This window comes from Phacochoerus africanus, chromosome 6, assembly GCF_016906955.1.
Source record: "Phacochoerus africanus isolate WHEZ1 chromosome 6, ROS_Pafr_v1, whole genome shotgun sequence".
Classification (NCBI taxonomy): Eukaryota; Metazoa; Chordata; class Mammalia; order Artiodactyla; family Suidae; genus Phacochoerus; species Phacochoerus africanus.
Window position 1 is genome coordinate 109,737,764 of NC_062549.1, and position 14,919 is coordinate 109,752,682.

Consider the following 14,919-nt stretch of genomic DNA (forward strand, 5'->3'; position numbering starts at 1 on the left):
TTCCCCCATGCACCTAGGAAAAAAGCTATAATCTCCTGTGATGTCCCACTCATGCCTCATCCTACCCAAGTCAGATACCAGGGAAAGCGCCTTCCTATGAGTAACACAGTATCTTCATTCTTCAGATTCCTACTCATGCCTTCAGATCTTCATGATTCAGATCCCTTCTCCTTTTTAATTATGGTCTTCTATATGGTCTTCCCTTTGGTCTTGTACATGGTCAACCATGTAAAGGTGATGCCCTGGTTGAAAATTTTGACTTCCTTAGCAGAAAACTAGAGAAGCCAAACATTTAAGACTCCTCTTATAGAAACACAAGAACATATTCTGTGTCTGAAATTCAATCACTGAATTTGGTGTAGTGAAACCTCCCCAGAAATGGTGATTTCCCTTTCTGTCAGCTATTTTTTCCCAGAAGTCAGTGTTGGGGATGGGAGGAATGAGGGGAAAAAAAATAAAAGAAAAGAAAGGAAAAGAAAAGAAAAGAGAAAAGAAAAGGGAAAAGAAAAGAAAAGAAAAGAAATGAGGCACTCAATACACAGTGTAGCATCTTAGATTTTTCACCCATAGATGTCAGCAGTGAGCAGTAATAGGCTAAAGCTGCCAGAGAAACAGCATCCCCAACTGCACTGATACCTTTCAATTTTGCAGGCTTATACTGTGGCGGGATGGGAAGAGGGGAGAAAAATATTATTCCCTTGTTTTTAAGCTGGGTATACTGAGCATGACCTGGGCATGCATGGGTTGCACGCCACCCCAGGCTTTTCAGGAGAGGAGAGAGAAGTAGAGTGTAGCTAAGAGGAGGTGAGCTCAACCATACCCAGAAGAGATGCACTTACCCAGAAGAGCAAGTTGAAGAAAAACAGGACATACTTCAGCAATTTCAAGCTACTTATGCCCATGCTGAGATATTCTTGCCCTAAAAAGTAGAAAGAAGAAGAGAGAAAGTAAGCGATATGGGTCTGCAAAGTGACACCAGAGATCAGAGGACACGAATGTCCAGGGTTCAAGGATCTCCAGCATCACCTTGTGTTTGAGCTGTGAATCTGCTTTAGAAATTTCTCCAAACTTCTTGCTCTTTTAGTCTCTGAACTGAGGTACCAATCAGCTCATCTTGTACACTCACTTTTGATTCAATTCAGCAAGCCGAGGATGCTTAACATTGAATTAAGCAATCTAGAAGTGAGCAGTAGAGTTGGTTTTAGAGGAGGGTGGGTCACAGTGACACACACTAGGCTAGTGCTCAGGGACTAAAGGCAGCCCTGGAGTCAGGGACAGGCTAGTCAATCAGTTGTAGAACAGGAAAGTGGCTTAATGCACCAGATCCTTAAATATCCTGCAATGGAATTTCTGTCATGGCTCAGTGGTAACGAACCAGACTAGCATCATTGAGGACGCAGGTTTGATCCCTGGCCCTGCTCAGTGGGTTAAGGATCCGGCATTGCTATGAGCTATGGTGTAGGTCGCAGCTACAGATGCAGCTTGGCTCCTGCATTGCTGTGGCTGTGGCATGGGCCGGCAGCTACAGCTCCAATTGGACCCCTAGCCTGGAAATTTCCATATGCCGTGGGGGTGACCCTAAAAAGAAAAAAACAAAAGGTCCTGCCATACATATGCATTCTACACTTAGTCTGTAAACCTCTCCACATGAAAGTAAGGGAAACATATTTAAATGTATTCAGTCTTTTACTAAAGAAAAGTATATGGTGTTTTCTGTTCTAGATGCTGTAGGAGATGCAAACATGATTGAGCAATAGCTATCCTCCAGAAAATGTCAATCTTAACAACACAGATAAAATTGGCCAACAAATATCCACTGGAGGAACAGAAGAAATAGCAATGGGAGCTTAAATTTTTTAAATAGAATTTTATTTTTTCAGTGAGGACATCAATATCCAAAGTCTGGTCCTCAACTTTAGAGACCTAGATACACAATTTTGAATGTTCTCTCAGAAGTAGAGAGGTATTATAGAGTGACTCATATTTAAAAACTGCACATAAGACTGATATATAAAGCAGAATGTCAATTTATTGGTTCCCCCCTCTTAGAACTATGCATTTTCTAGTGCATAGATTGCTTTTATAATCCATTATGCCTTCATTGCAGTATCAAGATATCCAGAAATCAGCTTAAGTGATAGTTTATTCAGGCTATAAATAAGCCTGATCAGCTACTTATGTTCCATAATAGAGTTATCTCCGTTAAAGGGTGTTGCTACTGTGGCTCAGCAGATTAAGGACTCAGTGTTTTCTCAGTGAGGATACAGGTTTGATCCCTGTTCTGGATCAATTTGGGTCAAGCTGCTGTAAGCTATGGTTTAGATCACAGATGCAGCTTGAATCCGGTGTGACCATAGCTGTAGCAATAGGCCCCAGCTCTGGCTCTGATTTGACCCCTGGCCTGAGAACTCCCATATGTTGCAGGTGGCTGTAAAATTTATTTTGCTCAAAATATGTTATAAGCTGAATGGCAATAAGGGACAAAGATGGTCATTATATAATGTTAAAGGGGAATTCCCATTGTGGTGCAGTGCTTAACGAATCCGACTAGGAACCATGACGTTGCGTGTTCGATCCCTGCCCTTGCTCAGTGGGTTAACGATCCAGCATTGCTGTGAGCTGTGGTGTAGGTTGCAGATGTGGCTCGGATCCCACGTTGCTGTGGCTCTGGCGTAGGCTGGCAGCTACAGCTCTGATTCGACCCCTAGCCTGGGAACCTCCATATGCTGCGGGAGCGGCCCAAGAAATGGCAAAAAGACTATAGATAGATAGATAGATAGATAGATAGATAGATAGATAGATAGATAATGTTAAAGGACCAATCCAACAGGAGGCTATAATAGGATGTACCCACCATAGGATCAGCTAAATATATAAAGCATATGTTAACAGACCTCAAAGGAGAAATATACAGAAATACAATAATAGTATAGGGGATGTCAACACACCACTTTCAACAATGGATAGATCATCCAAACAGAAAATCAACAAAGAAACATTGGATGAAAACTGCACAGTAAACCAGATGGATTTAACATACATTTATAGATATTTCATCCAATAGCAGCACAATATGCATTCTTCTCAAGTGCACATGGAATATTGCCCAGGGTGTTCTCCAGGCCATGCGTTAGGCCGCAAATCAAGTCTTTTTAAAATTTTTTAAAATTAAAGTTGATTTACAATGTTCTGTCAATTTCTGCTGTACAGTAAAGTGACCCAGTCAAACATATGTATGCATTCTTTTTCTCACATTCTCTTCCATCACGTTTTATCACAAGTGACATGTCAAGTCTTAATAAATTTATGAAGACTGAAATTATATCAAGAATCTTTTTCTGACCACAACAGTATAAGACTAGAAATCAATTGCAAAAAGAAAACCAAAAAATACATAAGTATGTGGAGAATAAACATGTTCCTAAACAAAAAATGGGTCAGAGAAGAAATCAAAAGGGAAGTAAAAATGTCTTGAGACAAATTAAAATGGAAAAAAAAAAAGCATACCAGAACATATGGGATAAAACTAATGCAGTTTAAGAGGAAACTTCATGGCTCATACCACTCAATATAAAAAAAAATCCAATAAAAAATGGGCAGAATACTTGAATAGACATTTTCCCAAAGATGACATACAGATAAATAGCTAACAGGCACATGAAAAGATGTTAACATCACTGGTTATTAGAGAAGTGCAAATCAAAACCACAATGAGGTGGACTTCCTGTTGTGGTGCAGTGGAAACGAATCCGACTAGTAACCGTGAGGTTGCAGGTTTGATCCCTGGCCTCACTCAGTGGGTTAAAGATCCAACATTGCCGTGAGCTGTGGTATAGGTCACAGACTTGGCTTGGATCCTGTGTGGCTGTGGCATAGGCTGATGGCTGTAGTACCAATTTGACTCCTAGCCTGGGAACTTCCATGTGTCATGGATGTGGACCTAAAAGCCAAAAAAAAAAAAAAAAACACCCAAACCACAATGAGGTATCACTTCACACCTGTCAGAATGGCTATCCTCAAAAAGTCTACAAACAACAAATGTTGGAGAGGATATGGAGAAAAAGGAACCCTCATACTCTGTTGGTGGGAATGTAAATTGGTGCAACCACTATGGATAACAGCATGGAGTTTCCTCAAAAATTAGAACTACCATATGATCCACCAATTTCACTCATAGGTATATACCCAGAAAAAATAAAAACATTAATTCAAAAAGATAGTTGCACTCTAATATGCAGAGCAGCACTATTTTAAATAGCCAAGACATGGAAGCAACCCAAGTGCCCATCAATAGACGATTGGATAAAGAAGATATGGTACATGTATACAATGGGATATTATTCAGCCATAAAAAAGAATGAAATACTGCCATTTGCAGGAACATGGATGGATCTAGAGAATGTTGTGCTTAGTGAAATAGGTCAGATAGGGAAATTTATGGCTTATATGTGGAGTCTAAAAAATAATACAAATGAATGTATATGCAAAATATAAAGACATAGAAAACAGACTGTGGTTACCAAAAGGAAGAGGGAATAAGAAAGGACAAATTAGGGGTATACGAATTACTATATATACAATAGATGAGCAACAAGGAAGTACTGTGTAGCATAGGTAGTGATATCCATCATCTTGTAATAACTGATAATGGATTATAATCTGCAAAAATACTGAATCACTATGCTGTACCCTGAAACTAAAAATGTGATAAATCAGTTATATTTCAATAGAAAAGAAAATCAGGAGTTCCTGTCATGGCGCAGGGGAAACGAATCCGACCAGGAACCATGAGGTTGTGAGTTTGATCCCTGGCCTCGCTTGTGGGTTAAAGATCTGGCATTGCCATGAGCTGTGGTGTAGGTCACAGATGCAGCTCGGATCTGGCATTGCTGTGTCTGTGGCACAGGCCAGTAACTGTAGCTCCGATTCGACCCCTAGCCTGGGAACCTCCATGTGCCACAGGAGTGGCCCTAAAAAGAAAAAAAGAAAAAGAAAAAAAAGAAAATCAATGGTATTTCTATACATTAGCAACAAATAATCAGAAATCAACTTTAAAAAATTCATTTATAATAGCATCAAACTATGAAATTCTTAGGGATTAATCCAACAAAATATTTGGAACACCTACACACTAAACTAAACAAAACAAACACAAAAAAACTGCTGAGATAAGTTGAAAAAGATATAAATAAATTGAGAGATATACCATGTTCACAGGCTGAGAAACAGTGCTGTTAAAACATTAATTCTTCCTAAATTTATCTATAGTGTCATTGTAATTGCAAACTGTGTTGTATCAGACTTCCTTGTAGACATTCAAAAACTGATTATAAAATTCACTTGGGAATATAAGTTTTAGAATAGCAAAAACAAATTTTATGAAGGACAAGCATAGTGTCCTGATTGTGTTACTTTCTATAAAGCTACAACAATAAAGACAGCACAGTATTGGCAGATGAGGACCAGGGTGAGCATGCGGGTGGGGGTAAATTGAGGACTATAGGTCCTCATGGTTTACATATATTATATATAGTAGTGTGTACATGTTAATCTCAAACTTCTAATTAATCTCTCCTTGCCCACACCCCTACTATCCTCTTTGGTAACCATAAGTTTGTCTTCTATGTCTGAAGTCTGTTTCTGTTTTGTAAACAAATTCATTTATATTACTATTTTTTAAGATTCCACATATAAGTGATATCATATGATATTTGTTTTTCTCTGTGTAACTTGCTTCACTTAGTATGATAATCTCAACCATCCACATTGCTGCAAATGACATGATTTCATTCTTTTTAATGGCTGACTAATATTCCATTGAATATATATACCACTTCTTCTTTATCCATTCCTCTGTCGATGGACATTTAAGTTGCTTCCATGTCTTGGTTTTTGTAAATAGTGCTGCCGTGAACACTGAGGTGCATACGTCTTTAACGAAGGTGGCTTTTGCAAATCACTTAAGGATGGGAGCTGGTTGCCAGGAGAAGTAATGGTGAATAGAAGATTGGAATTTTCAGTCTTACTTCCTGATTTTCAGGGAGGAGAAAGGGAATAGAGGTCAAATCAGTCACCAATGGCTAATGAATAAGTCAATCATACCTACAAAATGAAGCCCTTCCACCTAGGGGAACCAGAACAATTTCACGTGCCATCATTCTGGGCTCCAAGATTCTCATGGACAGAAGACTCTTTGTTAGGGACTTTGCCCTAAGTATCTCTTCATCTGATACACTACGTATCATTTGTAGTAAATTGGTAATCTGATGAGTAAATAAGTTCTCTTGAGTTCTGTGAGCCATTCTAGTAAATTAGTCAAACCCCAGGAGGGGGCTGTGGGAATCTCTGATTTACAGCCAATAGGTCAGAAGCACAGATAGCAACCTGGGCTTGAGGCTGGTGTCTTAAATGGAAGGCAATCTTAAGGGATTGATCCTGTTATTGATGGAATCTGATTCTATCTCTGGGTAGATTGTGTCAGAATTTAGTTGAATTCTTGGACACTCTGATGACACCCAAAAGTTTCTTGTTGGTGTAGATAAGTGCCCTTACACATAGGATGAAAATAGGTCCAGGTAACTAATTTACAACCTAGAGCTCTAACAACAGGTGAATGGATGAATAAATGGAGGTATAACTATATAATGTTATACTACTCAGGAATAAAAAGAAATGAAGTGCTGATACACACTAGAGCATATATGAGTCTCAAAATGATTAAAGTGAGTGAAAGAAGCTAGACAAGAAAACAAAAACAAATTTATAGCAACATAAAGCAGATGAGGACCAGGGTGAGCATGGGGGTGGGGGTAAATTGAGGGGGAGCAGGGAAGGGCAGCAGAAAGGAATCATAGAAACTGCAGATAATCTTTTGCAAGTGATGACTATGTTTGTTTGTTATCTTGAACTCTTGTGATGGTTTCCTGCGTATATACATATATCAAAAGGTCCTTCCTCATTTGCTCCAGTCCACCTCTCCAAATTCTTGGTAACCTTTTTTTTTTTTTCTTTTTAGGGCTGCATCTGTGGCATATGGAATTTCCCAAGCTAGGGGTCCAGTCATAACTGCAGCTGCTGGCCTATAGCACAGCCACAGCAACACCAGATCTGAACCATATCTTGCAACCTACACCACAACTCAAGGCAATACCATATCCTTTAACCCACTGAGCCAGGCTGGGGATCGAGCCCGCACCTCCACAGTGACCTGAACTGCTGCAGTTGGGTTCTTCACCCACTGTGCCACAGCAGGAACTCCTGCTCAGTGGGTCTTTGCTGGAATTGTCCCCTTTTCCCTCTGACCCCTTAATCCTCCTGAGACTCATTTCAAGTGTCACTTTTCCAGCAAAACTTCTCTGACTCTAAGTCTCATGCCCAATCCTCACTTTGTTTTACAATAATTTCTTCCCTCACTATGATGTCAACTGCTTGAGGGTAGGAGCTAGTTTATTCATTTTTGAATCCCCAAGGCCTAACACAGTACCTGATTACTATGTAAGATTGTTGAATGAACAAGTGACCAGAACTTTCCTCATTAACTCTAATTAATTTGGTGCAGTGGAATGAACATGACACTGCAGAGGGTGGCGCCTTGGGTTTGCGATTCATTTTGCCATGAAACCAGTCTTTTGGACCTGGGAAAATAACTGACACAGAAGGAGACTGGGCCAAATGCCTCCTAGAGTTACCTCGTGTCCAGTATCTTCAGATCCTCTGACAGCAGCTTGAGGCAACTGTAAACTAATTGTCCACAGAGCACCAACTAATGAGGTAGCCACAAACCTGGGACTCTCCCCGCTCATTCTTTCCTTCACAGACAGGAAAAAGAACCTCTTTCTCCTTCCCTGATTTTCTGCTTAGACTCGCACCGGATTGAAGGAGAAAAGCTACTCATTTTGTGAGGATCGTTACCACTTTACCAACAATGACCCCAATTTTTACAGAAACCGGGAGTGCCTCTCCATTTCCGATTCCTTTTCTTCACTGTGGCTGGCTAGTCGTTGAGCTCTTACCCCTTCCAGCCCCACTGTTTGGAAAAACTGACACCCCTCCGCCGTCAAAGTCTGTGACTCATGTGGCCCTGTGAATAATATCCTTGACGTCAGCTTCCAGGAAACCTCCGTGACAGAACGACAGCTAGCGGTGGCCGCCTCCCACAGCCCGACGTGGAGGCCAGGGAGGAAGTTCACGCTCTAGTTTCCTCCAAGCAAAGAGCTTGGGCTGACAAGCTGTCTTCTGGATTTCTAATGTAATCTCTTTTCTTTGACCTGTGCTTGAGTCATCACCTAATCGAGTCTTGAAACTCATCAAACTTAGAAGGGGCTAAGGTTCAACAGAAGTTTCAAGAAACCATCAATTATTTTTTTGTTTTGTTTTGTTTTGTTGTTGTTGTTGTTTGTTTGTTTTGGTTTTTAGGGCCATACCCAGGCATATGGAGGTTCCCAGGCTAGGAGACCAATCAGAGCTTCAGCTGCCGGACTGCACCACAGCCACAGCAACACCAGATCCAAGCTGTGTCTGCAACCTACACCACAGCTCATGGCAACGCCGGATCCTTAACCCACTAAGCGAGGTCAGGAATCGAATCTGCAACCTCATGGCTCCTAGTCAGATTCGTTTCCATTGCAACACAATGGGAACTCCAAGAAACTATCAATTCTTCATCTCCAGTCTTACCTGATCCAATCTTAGATTTGGAGCCATAATAAGACAGCTTTGATATTACATAGACTATTATATTTATGAGACACTAATAATTATAACTCAAACAAAAACAAACAATGCCATAGGGAGTGAGAGGGGTCAATAATTTTTGGAAGTAAATGAGATTAAATAAACATAAAACTATATACAAATTTTTTGGCCTTTTTTTTTTTTTAGGGCTGCACCTGCGGCAATTACACAGATTTTTTTTTTTTAATGAGTGACTTCTGAGAAATCTGTTATATGTTAATGTGCACTGTAGGTCTATAAGAGAAAAGTCTGCTTATGCAACGGTAAGCCTATTTATAGATTACAGATCACTTATTAATGGCTCAGAGATCATAGTAGTCCATGGTACGCAGTTTGACAAACACTAGTAATGGGTCGGGCAGATTTAGTTTTGAATTCGAGCAGTGCTGCAGACCAGAAGCTAGCCCTGGGCAACCTCCTTAACCTCTCTAACTTTCCAATGTCCTCATCTTTAAAACGGTAACACAGTAATAGGTACCTCATAGATTATCCTAGGGGTGAAGTGAGATCCTATTTCCTGGCTCAGTATCAGAGCGCCTGGCTCAGTGAAAACTGAGGAAAAGAGCAAGTTCAGAACTTTTCTAAAAGTCCATTCACAAGCATGACCGAGATTTCTGCTAGATTTTCAGGAATCAAGTACATTAGGGTCCAGAAGGCCTTTGCTTGTTTCATTTTTTGGTAAATGTCCTTTAAAAAATTTTCGTGTGCCCTTTGTGACAAATTCAAACAATAAAGCACAAAGAAGAAAGCATAAAATTTTCTGAAACCCCACATCACAGAAATAACCACCACTAATATTTTTGCTGAACATAATAACATCTGTCCAGACACTTCTCTGTATACAGATATACCTGCCATGTGACATAGATGAACGTGGTCTCCAGTAAGGCAATTACCAGCTTCCCATTTATATCCACAGAGAGCCTACAAAGGTCTTTCATTTACCAGTGAACGATACTGGGGACTTTTTTTTTTTTTTTGTGCCTAAACTCAGGAAGGAACCATGGGGCCATTATTAACACAAGTTTTAATACATGGAAAAGGAAATCTAGTCTCCATGAGGGCCCCCAAATTATGGCCCTCTTGGCTACATACATTTAGATGAATGATACAGTTCACTAACCCTGAAAAATGCCCAGTTATTCATAAATACATTTATAATCTTCTATCAACCCTGCCACTTAGGCATCAAGAGCCCCACTGGGTAAACAGGAAATCCAAGGCTCAGACAGCCTACGGAACTGATGCAGCTCACCAGGCTAATAAGCAGCAAAGACAGGGCAAGTCAAGGTCTGCCCGACTCCCTTGCCTCCCTCTGGATTCTTACCTCCCTCTTTCCAACCCAGCACCTCTCTCCATCACTTTGTCAAAAGAATGTGTCATCTTATGATTCCTTGAAATTGTGGTCAGTGGAATACGTTTTGCTTTCAAGGTTGTTCTCAGGGGAGAGGAATTGGTGATTTAAAAAAAAAGAAGAAGGAAAAGCAAAGGAAGGGGGGGGGAATGGGGAAAAATAAATCCAGATAATCTTGGAGGCTCATTTCCCTCCATTTGGGATGTTGGCAAGATCATCACTTAACAGAAAAGTCCTAGGTGCTCTTAGCAGCTGAGGTAGGACAGGGACTTTTATAACAAGGCCACTCTATAAATTAGGAACAGTTAACATGAAATTGTTTCCATTGTTACAGTCAGCGGACTAATGGCTTGCTTTCTTTAGCCTAGAAATATGTAGAATTTTGCCATGGAGGGTTTCTGTCTTGGAGACACGTCCATGGTGTGTACAGACAATGGGATAATGAAAGCTGCTTCTCTGGTATTCCTATCAAAAGTTGGAGGAGTTCCTGTTGTGGCTTAGCAGGTTAAGAACCTGACAATGTCTCTGTGAGGATGTGAGTTCAATCTCTGGCCTCACTCAGTGGATTAAAGATTGGCATTGCCACAAGCTGTGGTGTAGGTTGCAGATGTGGCTCAGTTCTGGCATTGCTGTGGCTGTCGCATAGGCCAGCAGCCACAGCTCCAATTCTACCCCTGGCCCAGGAATGTCCATATGCTGCAAGTGTGGCCAAAAAAAGAAAAAAAAAGTTGGAATAGCCTGAATCTAGTCATGAGGAAATAGCAGACAAACCCCAAAAGAGAGACATTCCAGAAAACAACTTGTCTGTACTCTTTAAGAATATCAATGTCACGAAGCACAAAGAGTCGGGAGCCATTCCAGATAGAAGGAGACTAGAGACAAGACAGTAAAGGCAATGTATGATCAGAGATTTTCCTCTGCTATAAAGAATATTGGTGGGGCAACTTGTGGAATAACAAAACCTATAGAGTGGGGATAGTATTGTATCAGTGTTAGAAGCCTAATTTTAACGAGATCAGGTGCATTCAGGGTGGTATGGCCATAGACTTAAAAGCCTAATTTTGATCTTTGTAGAGATCTAAGAGAATGTTGATAGAAAAAACATACTAAAGCACTTAAGTGGAAAAGATACCCTTTCAACAATTACTCTCAAATGAGAAGGCTGGGGAAGGATAAAGAAAATGTGGTAAAATGTTAATATTTGAGAAATCTGAGTGAAAGGGGCTCAGAAATTCTTGGTACTTTTTTTAATATTTTCATAAATTTATTTTTGTCAAAATAAAAAGTTAAGAAACAGTGGAACACAAGTAAATGATGTGAGAGATTCTGATCTTGAAATCAGTACAATTAAGTCCCTCATGGTATAAATACTAAGATTCTACAATAGGTGTTTTTAGAAGACTAAATCATGGGATAATTCTTTAAAGTCTTTATCGCTTCTGACATAGAGTAACTATTAAGCCATGATGTCAAATTCACCAGAACAAATGTTTTTGTTTTGACTGTAGGTCAGGGATCGAACCAGCGCCACAGCAGTAACAATGCGCAATATTTAACCTGCTGAGTCACATGGGAACTCCTACTTGACTAAATTGTTTAAAATGTGAGACATCAAAATCTCTTCTCATCTTCCTTCCTCAACCTAATTCTCATAAAATGTCAAGTAAAAGTTTGACAAGTTAAATATTAAATATTTGATTTGCTACCAGATTAATTTCAGATCATTTGGATTGTAACTAAGTTGCATTTTCGTGTTTGCTTATGTTAAAATGCACTGGAGGAGTTCCCATTGTGGCTCAGCGGAAATGAATCTGACTAGTATCCATGAGGACGCAGGTTCAATCCCTGGCCTCGCTCAGTGGGTTAAGGATCCAGCACGGCTGTGGCTGTGATATAGGCTGGCAGCTGTAGCTCCAATTCGACCCCTAGCCTGGGAATCTCCATATGCTGTGGATGTGGCCCAAAACAGAAAAAAAAAAAGAAAAAAACTTCGATTTTTAAAAAAGACTGTAGTGTGGAGGAAAAAACATTTCATAGAGAATCACGAAACATCCTAAATAGCTAGTTAAGTAATTGTATGACTTTGCAATTGATAAGCAGATTGGAATTTTATGAGAGCAAAATTGGGCTCTCACTATAAGTTGGACATATTTTTTGAGTCTAAACAAACGCTAATACCAATCTTTCAAGTATTAAAATTCTTTTTTTTTTTATCTTTTTAGGGTCGCATTCACAGCATATGGAGGTTCCCAGGCTAGGGGGTCTAATCAGAGCTGCTGGCCTACACCATGGCCACAGCAACACCAGGTCTGAACTGCATCTTTGACCTACACTACAGCTCACGGCAACTCTGGATCCTTAACCCACTGAGAGAGGCCAGGGATCAAACCTGCAACCTCATGGTTCCTAGTCAGATTTGTTTCCACTGTGCCACGATGGCAACTCCAAGTATTAACATTCTAACACTTGGAATATAGTGCATTTATTTTAAATGATTATAGAAATGTATCCTGTGGCCCAACAATTTTTGGCCATAGCTATGATGTATTGATGCTATGGCTTGGGTAGGAGCTCTACTGGGAAGTGGGAAATGAATGGAAGACTTGTTTCTACAACCCAACGCAGAAATGGGTGGTCTCCACACTGAGTGCTCATCCATCAGCTTTGGAAATGCACTACCTTCCTCTTTCTCAAAACCTACCTCCCAGTAGCTTTCCCAAACTGACCACCCAACCTCTAGCTGCAAGCCTCTCCACCTCTGCCCCAGCAGCCGCCCTGGAGGCTCCCTCTGCACATCTGTCTAATTTCTTCAAGTTATTTTGCTTCATTGATCTGCACCTGCAGTGGCAGCTGGGTCCTGGAGCTTCTTGAGGGCAGGTGTCTAGCCCCTAGGCCCAGAGTAATCTGCCCTCATTGGACGCTCACTTGGTACAGGAAGTGCTATGGGCTGACTAATTCAGGAACATAAACTAAACCGCTGTAACTAAATCAACATAACACTTCCGGAAACAGAAGCTGAGGGAAAGAGACCGGCTGAAACCTTGTGAAAAGCTTCACCTTGCACTTCACTCTAGGGGAAAACCTAGATTGAGGAGGAAATCTGCCTCTCACCCTCACTTCTAACCTCATTCCATCAAGTCTGTCAAGTGGACATTTCAGCCATAGCTCTGTCCAGGGCTAGGCCTAGGACCCACCTAGTTAGTGACTTTGTCTTCCACTTTCCCGTACTGGGGTTCTAGAACCAAGTAGGAGAAATTTCCGATTTCCTGTGGCCCTGCCACCGTGGCTTCTTATACTCCGACCTCATTTGCATACTCATTGTGCATGGTATGCCTGGGTGCTCACATTTCTTTGAATTTATATATACTGTGTCTTGTCTGGAATGTCATTACCCCCAGAAATGATCCCCATAGCAAATTCATCCTTCCTTGAAAATGAAACCACTCAGTCACCTGCTCTCCCAGGGAGTCTTTGGCACACGCACACCCTAAACCACCATCTTGTGCACACGCTCGCTCCATCACAAAAAGATATATTTTCTATAATCGTTATATTTGTGTATGCTCGGTCTAGCATTCACACTTCTTTACAAATGCTTTGAAATTGATAACCACATCAGCTATCTACATGTCTCTAGCACTTAGCACATGCCTACCTAGAATATTGCCAGGTGGGAGTGACGAAGGTCATCCAGCCTCAGGTTCTAGTCTGAAGGCCTTCTGGGAAGTCAGAAGGCAGCCTGAGGGCATAAGAAACTACAAACCAACGGAGGTCAAGTCTTCCAGTTGTGAGCCTCTTGTCAATGACCAAAAATGCAGTCAGTTAGGTAGTAGTAGATGTGAAAGACTGGGCTGGTATAAAGGTACCCAATCCTTCACTTAAAGGCTACAAATTCTTAATTGGCCCAAACAGGAAACATCACAGGAAATCATGTTTCAGCTCAGTCTCTGCTCTAATTCAACCACAGTTTCAAAATAGTGCAGATTCTGGTAGAGATTGAGAAAGCAAAACTTCTTTGTTTAGCCAGCAGCTAAGATTCTGCTTTTGCTCAATTCTCTGCCCAAGCACTAGCTTACATATCTGGTATTTATCTCCCAAGGCAGTTCCTTAAGAGCAAGACTGTTTGCTGGGCAACTATCTCCCTCCACCAAGCGACCCCTCTCCACCAATGTCTTCCAAAGCAAAATGTCTGGAAGCCCCAGGAGGCACGTAACACCTGATTATTAAATGAATTCATTAAAAAGTCTAGTCTTTTTAAAAATTCAAGACTCAAGAGCCCCTGAGGTGCTTTGCCCCTTTACTCATGCCTATCCCCCATTGTTAGAGGGTGGGTACGGTTCTAGGGGACTTTCCTCCCCATTCCTGGTAAGATTCTTGCACATCTTGGAAGGAAAAAGCTTTGATCTAGAACTCTCTGTGGTAACTTGACCCCCAGCAACTATAGCAGTCAAAGAAAGCCAGGACTAAAGCTCGGCTATCACTTTCCGGGTCCATAAGACATCAATCATTAGTTATGGGACATGAATTAGAAATCATTGCAATATCAAGTTTTGTTTTGTAAGTTAGGCAAATTTGGCATATACATATTATAGTTATCAATATTCATATTTTAAATATTAAGGATAACTTTATTTGGGGGAACCCTGAGGATCACAAATCTCTTCCGGTCCTTTAACAAAACCAAACTAAACATCTCTTAAATGTGTCTAGATTTTACCTCTCAAGATACAGGTTCTGAGCATTCCCTGTGTCCTTGACTCCGCACTGGGTATTGCAATTTATAGCACTATTTCTATTGCTATAAAGAAGAGTAATCAGGGAGTTCCCGTTGT

At 40.8% G+C, this 14,919-nt stretch overlaps 1 protein-coding gene across 3 annotated transcripts in view; it reads right to left on the reverse strand.

Moving 5' to 3' along the window:
• CD53 (CD53 molecule) overlaps positions 1-14,919 on the reverse strand; it is a 28,750-nt gene that overhangs the window by 12,695 nt on the left and 1,136 nt on the right. For 2 of the 3 annotated variants that reach the window (XR_007135586.1, XM_047785064.1), the window contains exon 2: positions 840-919. Coding sequence is in view for 2 of the 3 variants with exons in the window: in XM_047785064.1 (XP_047641020.1) it covers positions 840-902 (63 nt within the window). In the remaining variant the exon portion in view is untranslated. Of the gene's footprint in view, positions 1-839; positions 920-1,026; positions 1,177-14,919 lie in introns of those variants that run through there. The other variant, XM_047785065.1, reaches the window with a different exon arrangement.